The 19,831-nt window shown below is 37.2% G+C and overlaps 1 protein-coding gene across 4 annotated transcripts in view; it reads left to right on the plus strand.

Moving 5' to 3' along the window:
- Nucleotides 1-19,831, plus strand: part of LOC122799893 (E3 ubiquitin-protein ligase RNF14-like) — an 826,975-nt gene that overhangs the window by 332,753 nt on the left and 474,391 nt on the right. For all 4 annotated transcript variants that reach the window (XM_044069268.1, XM_044069270.1, XM_044069269.1 and 1 more), the window contains one exon: nucleotides 2,464-2,621. In XM_044069268.1, the coding sequence (XP_043925203.1) occupies nucleotides 2,468-2,621 (154 nt within the window). In that variant the 5' untranslated portion in view covers nucleotides 2,464-2,467. The remainder of the gene's footprint in view (nucleotides 1-2,463; nucleotides 2,622-19,831) is intronic.

Consider the following 19,831-nt stretch of genomic DNA (forward strand, 5'->3'; position numbering starts at 1 on the left):
AACCCATGTATCATCAGCCTCTCCCAACCTTTTAGTCCTTGAACATACCTGCCCTGGTTGTGTAATGGTCGGAAGTCCAAACAACATGCAGTTTTTGGGTAGTCCCACCAGGGACTACCCTGTAATTGTTTGTAAGGTAGACTTAGCAGGTCGACAGTGTTACTCCCACTGGTAATATCCTGCCTGTGGTTTGAGAAGCAGTGATTTGCTTACCCCTGCCCAGCTTGATATGACATAAGATGACAGCACTAAATAATACAGGAGTTGCTGTTGTTTTCCTTTTCATTCTTTTTGTATGCTTTATTGTCACGACGTTCATTCTTCATATATATATATATATATATATATATATATATATATATATATATATATATTTATATATATATTATATTTGTACATACACATGCACATACATCTACATAATTATATACATTTCCTATGCTGTTGCATGACTGTGCTGGATGATACGTTTGTGATAACATCAGATTTATGTGTATCTGCCATGGCTTAGTGGTAAATCACATTGACTGTGGTGTGCAAGGTCCTGGGTTCGAGCTTTGCAGAGGCCATTTATTTTGTTGCTGGGCAGAACATGGGCCATTGGATACAGAGTGATTAAAGCACTTTTAAGCAGTTGTGAGCGGGTGTGTGCAGGTTTGCGCGGTGGTAAGCAGTGCTAACTTCCAATTACAGTTTCTTAAATTCAGTTAGCTTCTACTATGCTTAATGTGTGTAGACACTGCTTACACCCGCGCAAAAGCACTTAAACATGCTTACTAGTACTTATATATGTTTACTACTGTTTATTTGTGCTTAAACCTGCTTACTAGTGCCTTATTCATTATGGCACTAACACTTTAATTAAATTAAATTAAATTAAATATTTAATGCAGTACTCCAGTTCATATTTACATGTTATTATGTAGGTTATACAGCAAAAAGATATAAAAATATGTTCATATACACATTCCACATGGAAAATGATATATGCTGCAGTGGGACTCGAACCGGGAATGCCTGTTTGTTGGGCGGATGCTCTAACCACTACACTATTGCTGTGCTGCTTCATTTGCATTTATATTCCTTGTTATCCTCTTCAGCCTTTTCAGCTGCTTTAACCGTAGCTAAGCGATGGGCAAACCCGTGCACCTACGGTTAGCTGTACTCAGGGTTTTAAAACAAAATAAATGGTTTCTTGGTTTTATTTCTGTGTACTGTTGCTGTTGTACATATGGGGACTGTTGGTGGGGATATGCGGACACCTATGGGCGGTCTCGCTCATTTATTCATACTTCTTGCTGTTGTACTTTGCAGGGGCGTGTTTATTCTGAGAGCTCTGCTCGCAGACACACCCCCTGCACTTGCTCATGCTTCACATGTGCATTTAATGCAGTACTCCAGTTTACATTTATATGTTATTATGTAGGTTATACAGCAAAAAGATGTACAAAATATGTTCATATGCACATTCCACATGGAAAATATGTGCCGTAGTGGGACTCGAGCCGTGAATGCCTGTTCATTAGGCGGATGCTCTAACCACTACACTATTTACGTTAACGTTTATTCTGCATGTTTTTTTCTAGTTGGATGATTTTGACATGTAAGCTACGCTAAGCAAAGGGCAGCGACCTGCAAACATGCTGCGCTTCGCTTACACTTTAAATAACGAAGAAATAAAAATGTAAAATAGCGACACGGGGAATATAAATGTAATAGTTCTAGGGACAGGGGCTCAACATTCAACTACATGCTTGTGTGTTTACTCCTTTGATTTTATTTCAGTGTTCGTGGACACTCTTGTATGCTTTGCATATATTTCAGTATCCACGGGCACTGAAATAATTGCTTACTATTAGAGGCAGGCTCTAATAGTAAGCATTATAGGTTGTGCAACTGTGGGGGCATGTTTAAGCCTCCGTGCCACGCTTAAACACGCCCCCTGCACTCGCACACATTTCCTGTGCACGTAGAGGGTGCAGCAGCATTCTCTCATAAATATTCATATGGTGCTGCTGCACCATCTCTAAGGAGGACGCTCGGTGCAAGGGTAAAACCGTCATTGCACTGAGCTTCATGAATCCCAGGGTATATTTGTTTATGTTCTCTTCTTTCTCTCCCCATCTCACTAACTTCACTTTTAATTCATATGCATTTGTATTCTCAAAACTTTTTTTTCTTATGATACTTTCATTAAAACATTATTTCTGTTGTCTGCTTATTTTGATCATTTAATATGAATTTCCTGTGTATAAGACGAGCTCTTTAAAGTAAGTAAGTTTTTTGGATACTGATGAAGCTTTAAGTGAAAACGGTCTGTCTACATGTTCACTTTTTTTCTTGGCTATGAGCAGTTTGTGTGTTAGTATGTGTGTGTATATTTCTGTATACATGTATAGTTAGCAGGTGTGCATTATGTAAAGTAGACCACCACTGACTTCACTGTTTTTTTATATGTCACAGACAAATGGCCAAAGAAGACAGAGAAGCCCAGGAGGATGAATTACTCGCCCTTGCTGGTATTTTTGATGAAGATGAATTCAAAAGGGATGAATCTTCTCAGGGTGGTGAGATTCAAATCTGTCTCACATTGCCGCCAGACTTTGGAGTACTGATGGATGGTAGGTTTAAATATTAATGAGTATTTACGTTATCACATATCCACTCATAGCAGTTTGCTTTTTACTGCATTGTACAATTTTAAAATGTTACAACACTTTTCATGTAGAAAAGGATGAGAACTGAGAACATATTCAGTAGGCCCACAGTTGTGGCTGGAGACAATACAACTTTACTGTCATGTCCATGAAGGTTCACATAATATATATATATATATATATATATATATATATACACATATGTGTGTGTGTGTGTGTGTGTGTGTGTGTATATATATATATATATATATATATATATATATATATATATATATATATATATATATATATATTTTTTTTTTTATATGGATTCACTATGTAATCCCGAAATACTGAAATCCCGAATTTCGGTATTTTGAAATTACATAGCCGAACACACCAAACACCGAAAACCTACAAACGCGAAATTCAAAATCCCGATGGTACACTACAGATACAGCACACACAAACACATGCACACAACTTCCCCCCAACTCAAATATAATATCCTACACTACTGATAAGAAGGGGGGCAAGCCCCCCTGCATCCCCCATGTTGGGGTCTGCCTCCCCCATTTATATATACTAATTCCAAGATCGCACAGACACACACAGGTAACTCACTCCCACACAGTGTACACACCCTCACACATACACATCACAGTCAAAACACACACTGATATATACTAAAGCCCCTAACCAACACACATACACATACATGCATACCCAAACTCACATCTTACCATTCACACATCACAGCATCAGAAGTGCTAATTCAAAATCTCTGTACTTCGGGATTTTGAACTTCGCTTCTGGTTTACCAGTCTTATCAGAATGCCGACCAGTCACGAGTGGAGTCCCACAGGGTTTGGTCCTGGCTCCTCTCCTGTTTATACTTCTCTGAAGTCCAGGCCAACACGAAGGGATTCTGGCTGACAAAGTTTGCAGATGATTGCAAGTTGGGAGCTATTATTAACTCCAAGTGATATTGACATCCTACAGAAAGGCCTCAATGAGACCAACCACTGGTGTCAGAACCATGGCCTTAAGCTCAATACCAAAAACATGTGTCTTCATCCCCTTTTGAAAAACCTGGTTCCCTTGAATTACAGCATTGATGATAGTCCACTGAACACAGAAGGCGTTATAAGAGATCTGGGAACACAGGTTGACAGCAACCTCTCTTTTGACCACCACATTGCCACTGTGGTCAGAGGGTCCTTCTATGTGGCATATCTCATTACTAGGGGTTTTGCATCCAGGAAGAAGGAGATCATTGTCTCCCTCCACTCTTCCCTCATTGGGCCAATCATCGAGTGCGGTTCCCCATTTGGCATGCGCCTCACTGGATGCCTGCAACAACTGGGGAGGCCGCAAAACTGCCTCACAAAGATGATCCTAGGCCTTAAACACTTATCCTGTATGGACAGACTCAAGAAAACTCCAACTGTTCTCTGTCTCATGTCACCTGCTTAGAGGCGATCTCTGCTTGACGTACGGGGCCATGTCTGACCCAGCTCTGTTGGAAATGCTGCATCTGGAGAAGTCCCAGTCCCTCCGCACCACACGCTCTGGAGACCTCAGCCTCATTATCATGGTCAACGGAACAGGCTGGAGGGACGGGTTCATAACCCAAAGACTGCCCATGCTGTGGAGTACACTTCCCATGCATGTCGGGCAGGGAGCCTCACTGGCCCTCTTCGGGAGAGGTCTTGATGAGTGGATGGGAAGTGGAAGATTCACCCCGGGATTGCTCCAGTGGCTCTGCTCGACAGAGGCACTAGGAACTAAGATTGGGTGGCAAGATGCCAGGGTAATCCAATGGGCTAGGCTTATAAAGGCTCCAGGGCCATTAGCCTAGCACACATATGAACCGGTATTTCAAGGCTTCCCTATTATAATTTCAAAATACTGAAATTCGAGATTTCAGTATTTTGAAATTAAATAGGGAATCCATATATATATATATATAAAAATAAAAATATAAAATGCAAAAAAAAAAAAAAAAAAAAAAAAAATATATATATATATATATATATGGTACCCTTCAGAAGTTCGTGTTTTCAGAAACTCAAAATTCATATTGTCGAGATGATGTGATTGAGTTTCCAAAAATTTAAAGCTTTTAAATGGAGTTTATGGAACATTGAGGCTCAGGGAATTGACCCCTTTTCCCCCACTGTAGTGTGATCTCGGAGTTGGTATATATAATATGCAGTGAGTGAGGAGGGTGCAGGGGGGGCTTGTCCCCCCCTGCAAAATGAAAAAACAAGGTAGATTTCTTTGTTCCTTTTTGAAGTTCGTTTTCAGAAACTCATTCACATCGTCTCAACAGTATAAGTTTCAAGTTTCTGAAAACTCGAGCTTCTGACATTGACCCATATATATATATATATATATATATATATATATATATATATATATACATATATATATGTGTGTGTGTGTGTGTGTGTGTGTGTATATATATATATATATATATATATATATATATATTTATATATATATATATATATATATATATATATATATATATATATATATATATATATATATATATGTACACAGAGAGAGAGAGAGAGAGCGATAAATTGAAATGTAGCAGTATTTATGCTTCATGAAAAACAAGTACTAAAATTCTGACTTTTTTATTTTTGTTATTAAATGAAAAGTAGGCAAGCTAGCTCCGTACTATGCAGCACTTCTACACAGCATAAAAAGTCATATTGCAGGCACTATTTCAACATCATAATTCAAATTATAAAAAATTAAAATGTAATTGCTAAAATGATAGCTTTGGTTGAGAATGTTCATCAGTAGCAGGATTATTGTTGTTGTGCATCTCAACTTTTAACCTGTCCCTTTTACCCGTAGTGCACCCTTTTACCCATAAGACTCTATGAATAAAGTTTCCTCTTCAGGTCTCAATACTGATGCATAAAAGCAGAGTATGAACAGAAGTAATGATTTCTAGACCACATTACCAATTGGAAAGTGGGAAGGCTGGTTGGTTTGTTGACAAGGATGAAAGTGCGTATCCAGAGCTATCATTGTCATAAGTACATAACTTTTGTATCTGGTATGAAGAAGTCCATTATTGTCAGCAGCAGGAAAGAATCTCAGTCATATCCTCCTTGGGTGGTCTTCCTCCTAACAGCATGTCTCTGATTACTGTGGCTCCAAAAGATGACCAAAATCTAGATATCACATCCAACTTGGAGTATTTTGTGAAAATATTTAGTGAAACTGTGACAGTGTGAGGTAGTACCAGCTATGCCAGAGAGAGTAGGGCAATGCATGTGTAACATATGCCAGCATAGCTAGCTGGAGTTTAGTAAAGAATTTTATGTCATTTGTATATCAAATTGATTTGTAGAGATGCTTGTATTAAAATGTATTTGCAAAACTGCTTGTGTTAAAAATGTATCAGAAGTGGGTCCTGCTGCACAGAAAAGAAATATACATGTATGTCAGGCTATATTGTGGTAACTGCTGAAATGTTTTTATGTTAACAGAGGACGGTAGAAGGGATAAGATTAAATTCAGCCCAACTTACCTTAAGAAGAATAGCTTGAAATTAAATGACTTGGTTTAGGCCATAAAGATTTTATCTCAAAGGCCTGACACAATGTCTGGCCTGGGATCCTGCTCTTATTGTCCTTAGTGGTGAACTAATTGCTACCCTGGGGTGCCAGAGAATGGCTCATTAGTCTCTAAAAGAAGGTTGAAAGTATTGGAATTGTTTTACAATCTCCAGATGCCTTAGCAAAGCTCTAGGTGTGTATTGTGACACACGTGCTAGATTCTGGTTCAGCTTCTAGTTAAGGTGGTATTGTGAGAATCACAGAATTAGGTGACCAGATGTTATGTCATTCTATAGCCAGCACTGAAATTATTTTAGATGTTAGTGAGAGATATGATAGTGACACTCAGCACTCTATTTTGGGAACCTGACAACAAAGACCACTTACCCACTTTATCCTGCCTTGCTTAAGTAAGTAACTAGGGAACAGTAATTCATTCCGTTAGGAAATATAGTGAGACTAGTTAAATATTGGTTTTCTGTATGTCTGAATCTTTCCATATGTGTTGTTTTTATATTTCCTGTGAATTGAAACTCTGATGTTTATTGTAAATAGATATTCAGTATTTTCATGTTTTCTATTGTATTATTTATTATTAAATATAGCTATACAGTTCTTTGTGGCTGGTCTTTTAGAAAATATTTAACTCTTGGAAGTAACTGCATTTATTTGGTGACACTGTGGCGTCATGCTCATGAAAGCCTTGCCATTGGCCAAGCATTACCATTTGTATAAGTATTAATTTTACTAAGAGTAATTGGGTACCCTGGTAAGAGCCTTAAAGTAGCTGGCTAGTGGCAGTGAATCTGCCTTATAGTCTGGGTAGAGGTAGTATATTGGTAAATCTGTACCAGCCTTTCCCAGGTGTGTGTGTGTGTGTGTGTGTGTGTGTGTGTGTGTGTGTGTGTGTGTGTGTGTGTGTGTGTGTGAGAGCTACTTGGAACAGTGACACAGAGTACTGGTTTCTGCAGAGAGAAAGGTGGAGTCTTATTCTGATATGTGGCCTGGAGAAGAAAACCCAGACCCAAGATTGGCTGTGCTTCCTGTGTGCTCTTAAGGGTAATTGCGCTTGGTTCAGAGAGCTTCATCTGAAAATACTGTGTATATCTATTTTTGTTCTAAGTGAACATTTCCCACCATTGTGAGTGGTGAGGATTGAGATGCCTTGAGTACCAGCCCAAGGAGGGACGTCACATAAGCCCAAATAGTTGCTGAACAAAGTTCATCTATGGCTGCGTTGCAAAAGAAGGCCTGAGAGATGGCTACTGACATGTCTGAGTGTGCCCTAGACTAAGAGGACAAAGTTTTATTGCTTATATTGTAATAAAATTATAACAAAAGTATATGCTTCAATCAACCATTTTGATAGTATTTCTTTAGAATTTTAAAATATTTTTTCTGTATTGGATGAAGAATAATTAATTTTAAGCCTTTTCTGAATGATTTGGTTCTGTTCACATAAAATCTGAACTGTCTATGGATGCCCCTACAATATAACAATTATTCAGTTGTGCTTGGGTACCTTAGAAGAATGCAGGCAGGTGGACTGACTGCGTGAGGCTAGTTTCATGACTACCTTAGGCATAAATGATGGAGTCAATCATTAGGAATCTCTGTCCTTGTGAAATATAAGGTATGTAAGATTTATGAATAAGATCTGCAGTTCTGAAACCTTTCTAGCTGAGGTGATAACAGCAAAAAAGAAACATTTTCCAAGGCAAAAAAAAAAATGAAATCTGTAGTTGAAGCTGGTTCAAACATTGTAGGACAGAGCTTTTCAAGAACAAACTATCAATCTTGCAAAAAACAGGATACTTTAGAGGAGATCTGATCAAAGTGTTCCCTTTAGGAAGGTCTTAAATAGTTTTAAGGATACCAGGGACAATGAATCAGAACATTGATGATAGATTGAGATAGCAGCTAGGGACACTATTTATTTATTTATCATTTGTTGACTGTGTTAGTCCCACTAGGGTAGTCACCTCTTTTCAGGGGAGACCCAAGGTGGTTTTTATGCTTCTGGGGTAAATTCTAGCCAGGAGATCAGGGAAGTTACCATACTCTTTTTGACAGGTGCTGTGGAATCTTTTGCATCCACCTGAGCTACCACCAACTCAGGTATATGGGGCCTCAGTGTAACATCACATCTGAAAGACAACACACTCACGAGTGCAATACCCCCCCCCCCCTTATGCTGCACTACGGTGTTAGCAATCCATCTGCCTAGTGTGGGAATAGAACCCACAGCCTTCTGCACTAAAGATGATTGTACAATTCAGTATAAAAGTGACACAGAACTTTTATACAGAAATAACTGATGCATGATTTTCTTCTTGTTATTTCAGTAAGTTGTTGTTTTGGAACATTTTCATTTCTAAATTATTTACTAATTTAAGTTACGTGAAATATGTTTTGATATGAAAGTATGGTATAGATTTCATACTCATGCCTTACTCAGAGGGGACTATTTTGATTTGTTTATGGAAAATACAGATCAATAAATGTGGAATGGTAATGCATAATATGATATGATATGGGATGTTAAAAACAATTTTGAAAAGACTGCCTATGTTCTGGAAAATGTTTTACTGATAAATAATGTTTTATGACCTTTGGTGATATTGTTATGGAATTCAATAAATATATGCCCCCTACTCATTTTGATAAGTGCCTTGTGATCTTCTATATCCACATAAGCTGCCACCTACTTAGTCAGATGGTACCCAAGTCCCAAGTATTATGACTTGCATTGTGTCTATTTTAATCTCAGTATTTTAGCATACTGGACATTTTCAAGATTTTGACATATTAGTTTGCATAGGTGAGGATTTTGCAGTATAATTAAGTTATGCTGTGCCATTTCTTATCGTAAGTAAAGGTAAGATTTGGTTTGTAAAGTCTCAGCTGTATAACAACTATAATTAGCAGAAGACTCAGCATATACCATTCTACACTTTGCAGTTATTCTGAGTTACAGGTAGGAAGGAAGTGTGGCATTTTCAAATGGGTAAAAGTGGGCACTTGGCTGTACATTAAATCTGTATCAATGGACAGTTCTAAATTAAAACTCTGTATCAGTAAACATACTTTTAATTTTTCTTCTAAAACAACTTATCAATATTCAATATTTAGAAGTATCACAGATTTATAGGAAATACTAGATAAACGAGTCACAGCATTTTTTACACCTTGCCAATATCTTGCTCCCCCCTCAATAAATGCAAAGTGGTTCAGTCCCAGAGTACATTAATAGGTACCCGTCTGATTATCGAGATTTAATTTGAAAGACGTTAGGGTATTACTTTACTTACCTTGCAGAGGCAGTTTGTCACAGAGGTCCAGTAGACATTGTGTTTTATCATTTTATCATTTTTTATCGTTTTATCATTTCAGCATGTTTTATTAATGTGTTAGTGGAGATTTAAGTCCCTAGTGCTAATATTAGTGGAGCTATCTGACTTGTGAAAATACAAAAGATCAAGGAGGATTGGGTCGCTAATGATGTGGAATGCAAGATGCAGATCACCCCCATATGAGTCTATTAAAAACAGGTAAAGGGATATTGCTTTAACTGTTTGTTTACCAGGAAATTCTGGCTGTTTTTTCTGGAAAATCCCTTTTCATCAGAGGCCTGGGAAGAAAAACTTACATAACAATTATTTATAGTTACAAGTAAGATGCAATTCAATATAAAGTTAATAAAAAGGAACAAACCAGGACAGAATGTAGAGCAATATACAGCTTAAAGATGAATGCTTTAAAATATTACTATAGAGTTTATTTTACAGAGATTTGAGCAATTACACCAGAGAAAGTTGAGATTTAAACTTTGTACTAGAATTAACATCAGAACTGTACTTTCACATGTGATGTTGCACAACATGCATATTACAATTTAATTAATATAATATTGAAATGGTAAACATAGGATGCTGTATGCAAATTACAAAACTGCTGACACCATATATATGATGGGGATACTGTTAGAAGGATTGTTATAAAGGGGACAATATTTAAATGGGAAAGGGGTATTGTAGAAAGGAGGGCTTCATAAAGGAGAGGTATATATAAGAGGTATAGGTTGGATATCGTAATAAGGGGAGAAAGAAATAAGTGACTGAACGGTTGTCCTACTAAGAAGGAAGAGGAAAAAGTGGTTGAGTAAGACTAGAGTGGGGAGTTATAAGGCAACAAGTAGGCAAGAAGGAGTTGGATGAAGTTGGAGGGAGTGGGGAGATATTTTGATTTAAAGGATTAGTCTGGAGCCATAAAGGAGCATTGTCATGATTCCCTATGGAGTTGTCTTAGTTGGAGTTTGAAAGTGTTCATTTTGTTTATTTGACTTAAAATGATAGGTGGTGAATTCCATAATTTAGATATGAGTTGAATATAAACAGTCTCCTGTTTGATTGTTTGATTTTGTAATTAGAAGGATCATCTTATTCTCAGATCACAATGATCTGGCTGGTGAGTAAGGGTGGATGAGGTTGTTAAGGGCAATAATCAGGATTGTGAATGAGTTTGTGTCAGGCTACTAGCTGGGAAGCTATTAGGGTATGAAGTAGTTCAAGCTAGTTAATCTGTTAAGTGTTTGATAATGTTGAGTTTTATAAGGCGTATTGGTAGCGAATTTTGCAATCTTGTTATACCACTAGTTTAGAAGATTCATCAGAGTAGTATTTAAGTTTATAAGTATGGGAGAGACACAGAGGAGGGTAGGTAGAAGAAAGGTAAGGGTTATATATTTTTCTAGCTGACGTTAAGTGAGGTGATATCCTATATAAAGAGCCTAGTTTTTTTTTTTTTTTATTCATTCTTTTATATGGATGTCATACTTCAGGGTTTCATCCATGGTTACACCAAGTAGCTTCATATGAGTTACTAATCCGATTCTGGATTTATTGATTGATGTTATTATGAAAAGATGTGTATTATTGACTTGCTTAGAGTTAAATAAGATATGTGTAGACTTTTTATGGTTCAAGAAAAGTTGGGATTTATGTAGACAGTTTTGATGGAAATTACGGATTTCTGAGTTATTTTTTGTATTGTGTCTAGGTTTTTCTCTATACAAATAAGTGTGGAGCTGTCTACATACTGTTCAAGTAAGGCATGTTTTCTAGCTTTGTGTATCTTTTATGAAGAGAGTAAAAAGTGGAGGACCAAGAAGATATTCTTTGGGGAACCCTAACTTTCAAAGGGGATGAAGGAAGAGGAGTAGTTGTTTTGTCATTTAACAGCCTGTTCCCCTAGGTAGAGAGAGCTAATAAACCAAGTATGAACAAAACTATGAACAAACTATGAAGTGGTGCAGGATTTGGAGAGAAAGAATGAGAGACAATATCACATGCCTTGGATAGGTTAAGAAATACAGCAGATACTAGGTAACCTAAGTTACATTGGTTGGTGATGGTAGCAGTGAAACTTAGCAGTGCAGTGATGGTACTGTGAGGAAGAAAGAATCCATGTTGTAAAGGGGATAGGAGAGTATTAGTTGTTATGTACTTGAGCAGTTGGGTTTGGATGCATTTTTCTAGTATCTTAGTGAGTGTAGAGATTATGGCAGTAGGTCTATATTGACAAAATTAGATGAATTCCCTCCTTTATGCAGAGAAATGATATATGACTTTTTCCTTATTGTTAAAAAGGTAATCCGGAAAGCTTAAATCTGATCTGGTATGCCACCTGTAACCCAGAGGGTTACAGGACTAAGAAGAAGCAGTACATAGGATTAGAACTGATAAAGACCACTGGGTTAAACAGTACAGGAGTTTTAGCTGTATGGCTTATGATTTAGCTTTCTAAGTGAAAGCACACTTTTGATGAAAATTCTTGAGTTTAGACCAGGGTAGTGATGACTATCCAAACTGATCTACCAGTTTAACTCCATTTTTTTCAAGGATGGCAGTTTTGCTCCCTTCAAGTGGACCCATAATGAGTTTGTCCAGGATGTGGAAGTGGAAACCTCCATTGTCTGGGAAGTAACAGCAGTGCTTGACTAGTTGGCTTTTGAGGATCTGGAGTCTGATGTCAGAAGTGGTGTGCCACCCTGATTTTATTGTTGAACTTATTCCCAATTTCCATATATAAAAACAACTGCAGCCATCACATTGTGCAAAGTATATCACAAAAGCAGTGTTGCAATTACCAGAACAAATGCTCTTTGATTTTTCTCCTGAGTAATGGTCAAAATACATAGTCCTTTTTAAGAACAACAACACTCATACATCTAACTACTTAACTGAATAAATTACTTGAAATTTCAACTAGGTGTCCATAGGAAGGGCATCAGAGTGAGAGATTTCTAGATCTGCTAGCTAAAGTGATTTTATTTGGAATGATCCTGTGGACTCTGTTTATTTCTTTCTATTGTGGAGACATAGTTTTCTTTTATACTATGGTTGATTAGGATAGAAATGGGATAAGATACGACCTCAGCCAATAGTTTTAGACAGTCTTCTGGTATGTTGTCCGGGCAAGAGAGGACGGTTTCAGTTTAAGGATAAGATTTGTGACAGTTTTTATAAGGAATGATGAGAAGGAGAAGTTAGTAATTCAATTTATAGAATTATTGGGTGTTTCTGCTAGAAGGTCTTTCACATCTAGAAAATTGTTTGTGATATTAAGTCTGAGGAGTATTGTTGTTGAGAAGAAATATAACTGTTTGAGAGAAGTGATTGTTAAACTGTATAGCAGTGTCTATACTTTTATTGGCATTAGAAGGAGTGATACAGGTGGTGTGACCAGGATGAAGTAGATTCATGTTTGGCCAGTAGATTCATTGTTGTCAAAGAGTGTTTTTGATTGTTTTGATTTTTTATTTGAAGCTTTGTGAAGTAGGCTTTTTATTGTATTTTACTCTTTTAGTTTCATTTCAAAGATGTCAATAGATTTGCAAGCTGATGTCTGTCTGTTGTTTTGCCATTTTTTCTGTATTTTGTCTCTTTTAATCAAACATTGGTTAGTTTGTTTGGTTAGCTACTGTGTTTTTAGTTTTTATTTATTTTTTGTTACAGATTGGTGCATGTGTGTTGAGGGCAACTCAGAAAGTGGAGTTAGAGAGCTACTGCATCATGTAAATATTGTGTGTGTGCGTGTGTGTGTGTGTGTGTGTGTGTGTGTGTGTGTGTGTGTGTGTGTGTCATACCTCTCAACCTGGAAACATCAAAAATCTGGACAAGGCCCATGAAAAATAGGTACAAATCTGTACGCTGATTAACATCTGACTTGCATACATAATTACGTAACCCTACCCACTCCAATGGAATTGTGCAACAACTTTCAAACGCAAACTGAAGAACAGGCAAGCAAAATATGGCACCAGAGTCCCCAGCAGCCACTCCGATGTCCCATTACCTGGCTATTTCGCCCCATTTACCAAAATCACTAATGTGTGCATACTGCTTTACTTCTACAGTGATTATATGGATTTTATTTTTACAGCACAACAGTGCACACACACTAATACACATCTGGTAAAAGCAATACTGTCTCACAATGAAAATAGACTTGGCATTAAAACTTGTCTGCCTTTGAAACTTACATTCATTGAAACAGCATTGAAACCCACACCACATCCAAAGAAAATGCATCTGGCCAGTGATGGATAAAGATTACTTTTGGGCTGTTTTCAAATCACTGGCCCCTTGCACACAAAATAAGAAACATACATGTGTTCTTTTCTTTGATGCACCTTCCTGACTTTATTAAATTATATTTCTTGTATAATACAGCACACTTGTTAGAGTGCATTTTAAATTTATTGTTTAAACATTTTTCCAGTAGACTGTACTGTAGGCAATGAAACGAAATGCATGAACCAATAATGCCAAAACTGCCCATCAGAACATTTTCCATCATAAACGTCTACTTCCACACCCACACTATAAATAGAATGACAGCAGTGTAAGCCATAGGCATCTTGCACAGCTTCTCACACATTTTCAAATTCATTATTTTGGGGGGAGGGGGCAAAGGGTCAAAAACCAGGGACACATTTTAAACATTGCTTGTATAATTTTGTAAAATTGCTAGAATAAAATGTTGTGTTACCACCATGCATTTCACTAGTAAGTCTTGAACCCAGGATCCTATGCACTACAGTCAGAGCAACATAACACTATGCTAAATCAGCAGCTTCCTGAAAAATAGGAAGACTGAAACTTACTGGCTATCATTTAGTGAATTCATTTCTCACTTCTCACAAAAGCTCTCAACCTCTTAGCACAAAAAACCTGGACAAACAAAGCCAATGGGGGAATACAAATTCAGTTCTCACTATAGCTCTCAACTCAGCACAAAAAAACTGGGGAATACAAATTCAGTTGTCACTATAGCTCTCAATGCTTAGCAGAAAATACCTGGGGGAATGCAAATTCAGTTCTCACTACAGCTCTCCTAGGCAAAGCTCATAAGTGGTGGTGGCTAGGGACTTTAGGCTCTTTTTACTCTGTACTGAAGGTACAGGGTTTAAGCCTGAGTACCTCTAGCCACCAAGTATATTGACTGGGGGCATTTTCACACACACACACACACACACACACACACACACACACACACACACACACACACACACCTTACTTCAAATAGCTCTCTCCATAAAGCATTCAAATAGAAGAGTTCTTCATACCTTACTTCAAATAGAAGGGCCGTTAGCTCTCTCCATAACTCGCATATGCGGCCAAACAAGTTCTTCTCCTTCAGCTAATTTCTGACTGGTGATTCCATAAAGCTTCTCTTCTCTCGCATATAGTCCATAAAACTCTTCCTGCTCGCATTTGCGGCCAGCTGTAAATGATGTGAGCTCCCTCAGCTCAATTCTGACTGGCTGGTAGCCCTGATGGTGGTATATTTTTGGTTAGGGTCAGTAAGAAGAAGGGATGACTTTGTCAGGTGCATTTGTTAGGATTCAGTCAATACTAGGAAAAGTATTAGAGACTTTGTTAAACCTAGTAGGGGTTGTGATAAACTGAGTAAAGTTATGAAGACTCATGACATTGTTTAAGGAATTTAGGGCAATAATCTTCTTAGGAACCTTTGTGGCCTTTACAGTTGTTTAATGTGTCTAGAACATTACATCCTATTGGGAGCATTATCCTCAATAACTGATCTAATTAGGGCTGCATAAAGAGACTTGATAGCTTGTTTTGCACTGGATAATATGCCTTTAGATATTAGTTATGCTAAACAGAAAGTTTATTTTTTTCTGATTACTGCTGCTACATTGTGTTTGACAGTGGGGAAATTAGAAACCTATGTTCCAATATTCCTGAATGTATTATTATTTTAGAGTAGGGTGCTGAATATTCTGAAAATAGAGAGAGAGAGGGATGTTTACCAAATATGACAGTTCTGAATATTTTTTACTTTTTAATTTTAGCCCTTTTCTGGACACCACTTGTTTATGCTCCTGCTGTAATGAATGAGTATCAGGAAGATGTGAAAATTATGCACAGTGTGCAGTCATCTGTAAACTTAGTTAACCAAAGGTCCTGGCTCACTGTGTAGAGATTGAAGAAGTAAATGTGAAGAAGCAAATGCTGAAAAGGAGGGGATCCCAGTACTAATCCCTGAAGCATACTACTATTTGCATTCATCCTTTCTGAGGTGGTACCTGCCATCTTAACTATGTGGGCTCTATTAATTTCAGATGGCTGTTCACCTTACCATGTATGGATCTACTTTTGAAACAGTTTGATTATGATGCCAGCATGGTGTGAAATGTCAAATGCTTTGGCTAGATCAAAATAAGCTGTGTGATCAGCATGATCACTGTCTATAGCCTGTGTGACCTTCGTGAGGAAGTTAACCAAAATAAGTAGACAAGATCTTCCTTTGACAAAGACAAATTGATGTGGGTCTAGCCTGCTAAGGTTTTTGATATAATTGTTCATGGAAGTAGATATGATGTACTCCATGTTTTTGCAAATCAGAATATTGAGGCTAATGGGTATTTATTTTCTTAGGTCAGTGGAGGGCTGCCCTTGTGTGGGAGCATCTCCACTGCCATCTGCCATACTTCACGGACAAATCCTGCAGCTAAGCTCAAGCTAAACAATTTAAAGAGAGTATCCCCAAGGGTGTGTTTGACAGAATTCGTTAGGCATCCTGGTAAATTGTCAGATCCATTGGAAGTAGTATTTTTTGCTGTTAGGGAGCATCTTCAATATGTGTTCTGTTGTAATATTTGGAGGTGGAAAGGATTTTAATTTTGTGTTTCAGGGGTAAACTCTGCACTAAGTTTGTCTGCTAGTACATTTGCTATGTCTACTAGATCTGAGTGAGTGGTACCATTTTAGATACATTCAGAACACTGATGGGTGTTATTTGTTAGTTTACTAACATAAATAAGGACTTTATCCTTGGATTCAAAAGCTAATCTAAGTTCATGACTTGCCTTAGTAGCAGCTTTTAGTTCCTTACTAACATTTTTGATGCAGTCTTTACTATCAGAAATTTTAGATCTGCTGTGTGGGTGAAGAAGTTTTCCCCTGTTGTAGGTACTTCTCTATATGGAATTAGAACTCCTTGTATAAATAGCAGCTGTGCCGATGTTGGGTCTGGCGATATTACAAGAGAATCTGAATAGCTCATCGCAAAGTTTGAGAGGTTTGTCCATTAGAAATCTTTACATTTAAAATTTTGAACTGAAGAGGTTTAAGAAGTTTTGAAACAGAAAATTACAAGTTTGTGGTCAAGCTTAACCAGAGATGGGCAAATTAGAGGGGTGGTACATATAGTGGCTATATATTAATTAGGACCAGTAAAAAATATTACATCCTTTAGTTGGCTTGCTAATTCATATTTATTAAATCTAAGTATTTTAGGGCATACCCACTTTTGGAGGTATAGGTGCTCACAATTAATGGAGGTGTAGTTTGAATTTTCCATTACAAAGGCATTTTTGATAATATGTGGTTCATCTAGTACATTTGGCAATCTTGTATGGTTATCAGGTGACATGGAGACTCTGTAGCAGGTTGTAAATTGATAGCTTGTCTTGTTTATGGTAACCAGGTGTTCAGTGAGTTCACTTTCTAAGTCTTTTGGAATCTGTCTAGGGGTGATGTGGTCCTTGACAAGTATAGCAGCACCACCACAGATTCCATCAAGCTTGAATGCATGGTAGGCTCAAAACCTAGGTATGGAGGGAGTGCTGTTGTTTACAATGAAACCAAGTCTCAGTAAATACAAAAACATGTATGTGTTCAAGTTGCAAGAGAGCTACAAGATCAATCAATTTATTGTTAAAACTTCTAGCTTTGAGAAGAGGTGCCTCAGTGTGGTATGATTTAAGATTTGAAATGGCTACATTGCAATGTCCATTGGTAGGAATTTACCTAAAAATGTACTATGCAGGGCAGTAAGTACTTTAGCAAATATGCCGAGACCACGAAATGAGAGGTGCAGGCTAACCTACAATATCTTGCTTCTAACAGGTATATGAATGGTAAGATCCAGCATTTCACTTTGCATGTCCCTAAAGGTTATTTTCTTCAAGTCATTCAGACTCACATTAAGTACCATTAGGTTGTAATCATATTTATGTAGTGAAAGGGACTTTAGAGCCCTTGTGATGTCAAATATCCTGGCAGCAAGAAGACAGAGGTAGTCTGTAGAGGCTTGAACACTCAGCATAAAAAACTGTAGTCAACCTTAAGGTTCCATAACTGGGTAAGAATATTTGGGAAGCAGGACTAGGCTTAAAAAGGAGCCTGGGTTGTTAGGCTAGTACACAGTTATGCACCATTGAACATTTAATTGTAATCCTGTCTTTGCCCAGTCTTATAAGTACAGAACCAATGATAATAGAGGTAACAATGAGTAAGACATAATTGTTTTTACTCATGGAATTTGAAGTATTAGATGATTTGAGGGCAACCTTTTGGTGACCCTTTGCATGGTGTTGATGTGATGGTGGATATCTGCTGAGATCTGTCTTCTTACTCCTAGTAGGCTTCATTAATGACTTTTTATAGCCTTAGCATACATTGTTTTGGTGTATTCATGATGAGATTTGAGAATTAGTGTGTGATGCTCATAGCCCATCTTATTGGGTGAGAGGGATGTGTTCAAATTTAATAGGTATTTGTATCTCTCATAAACTGAATTATTAATTTCAAGTAAAACTTAATTGTTTTTGACAATATGGTTGTTCTTTTATTGTCTGAATGGTGAGATGATAAAATTAGCAAGAAAAGGAGAGTTGTGTTGCTGAAACAGAATTCATCCTCAAGTCTAGGTGAATTCCTTCATGAGGTAGACGCTGTTTTTACAAAATGTCATCAAGATGACAGTGATATACACACACATAATATACATACATATACACATACATATATATTTTATTTTATATAGCATATTTCATAGGCAGAAGCAGGTTAAAAAAAAATAAAAAGAAAGCTGGTTGCACATGTCCCAGGATAAAAAAGTGCCCAATCCTGGTATGTGCAGTGGTGCCAGGACTGGAAAAATGGTAGTGTAGATTCCTCAAGATACGGAAACATTCCAATAATGGGGGATAGGCCAGGTTCAGGGGGAGGATGGCCCCCTTGTTGTAGAAGGAACTAGTAGTTCACAAAACCCACAAAAATGAGCCATAAAGATGAGAGTGGACTATTGAAGTTAAGGAATAAATTATGTATTGTCACTAATATGCAAGAAGCCCAGAATTTTCAGTTGGAAGATATTCAGAAAGATTAGGAGAGAAATTAGAGAAAAGAAAAATACTTGCACAAGAAAAACTGTCAAAAGCTTTAAATGAAAATTTGTGTTCGTTAATACAACAGATCCATGAAAACCATTATATAGATTGAGAAACGTTGGACCATTTGAAAAAAGAAGCAAGAGAGGAAGTGCAAAAATATAAAGGTCCCAGTAAAGACAGAGCCAGCATACTGTGTACAAAATCACTTTAATAAACAAAATAATCAGACCGGTTTCGGCCGGAATAATATCACAGCCTTCCTCAGTGCAATAAGAAAAAAATGAAGTTTGGTTAAACAATAAATACATTCTTCTCAAGGCTGATTGGTCCATCTTAAAATTGTTCATTCAAACCAGGAGGGAACAACCCTCCCGGTTTCACAATCCACTTTTTCTCTTTATTATTTAGAATGGAGTGCCATCCAATTTTATTGGATTTATTGCCCTTTACAATATCAATAATCAAAAATGAAAACCTAGCAGTAGGGTGTATCAAATGGTGTTTGTAAAGTGCATTGGAAGGTTTTTTATTTTTAATATTGCTAATGTGTTCTGAAATTCTTATTCTAAATGGGCAGGAAGATCAAAGTAAGAATGTTTTAAATCTATCTGATTTTGTACTATCTCCAGCCCATTTATCTGTGCTTAATAAAGGCTTGACTTTTATTCTGGGATTCATGGTGTCTGAAGAAATGTTTGCTCAGGATTTATTGTCTTTTTGTAGAACATTGAACTTAAGACTGCTTTTTGGCAACAATGATAATGATGGTATGGATGATAAGTTTATATACCATAAATCTTCTTTTACTCCACCTATGCATCCTTTGGTACATCAGTTCCAGAATAGCGTTCTCAAAGATCTGCATTTTTCTAGGTCTGAGATACAGTATAAATCAAATAATGTAA

The sequence above is a fragment of the Protopterus annectens genome, chromosome 4.part0 (genome assembly GCF_019279795.1).
Source record: "Protopterus annectens isolate FY-2018-M chromosome 4.part0, PAN1.0, whole genome shotgun sequence".
NCBI lineage: Eukaryota > Metazoa > Chordata > Ceratodontiformes > Protopteridae > Protopterus > Protopterus annectens.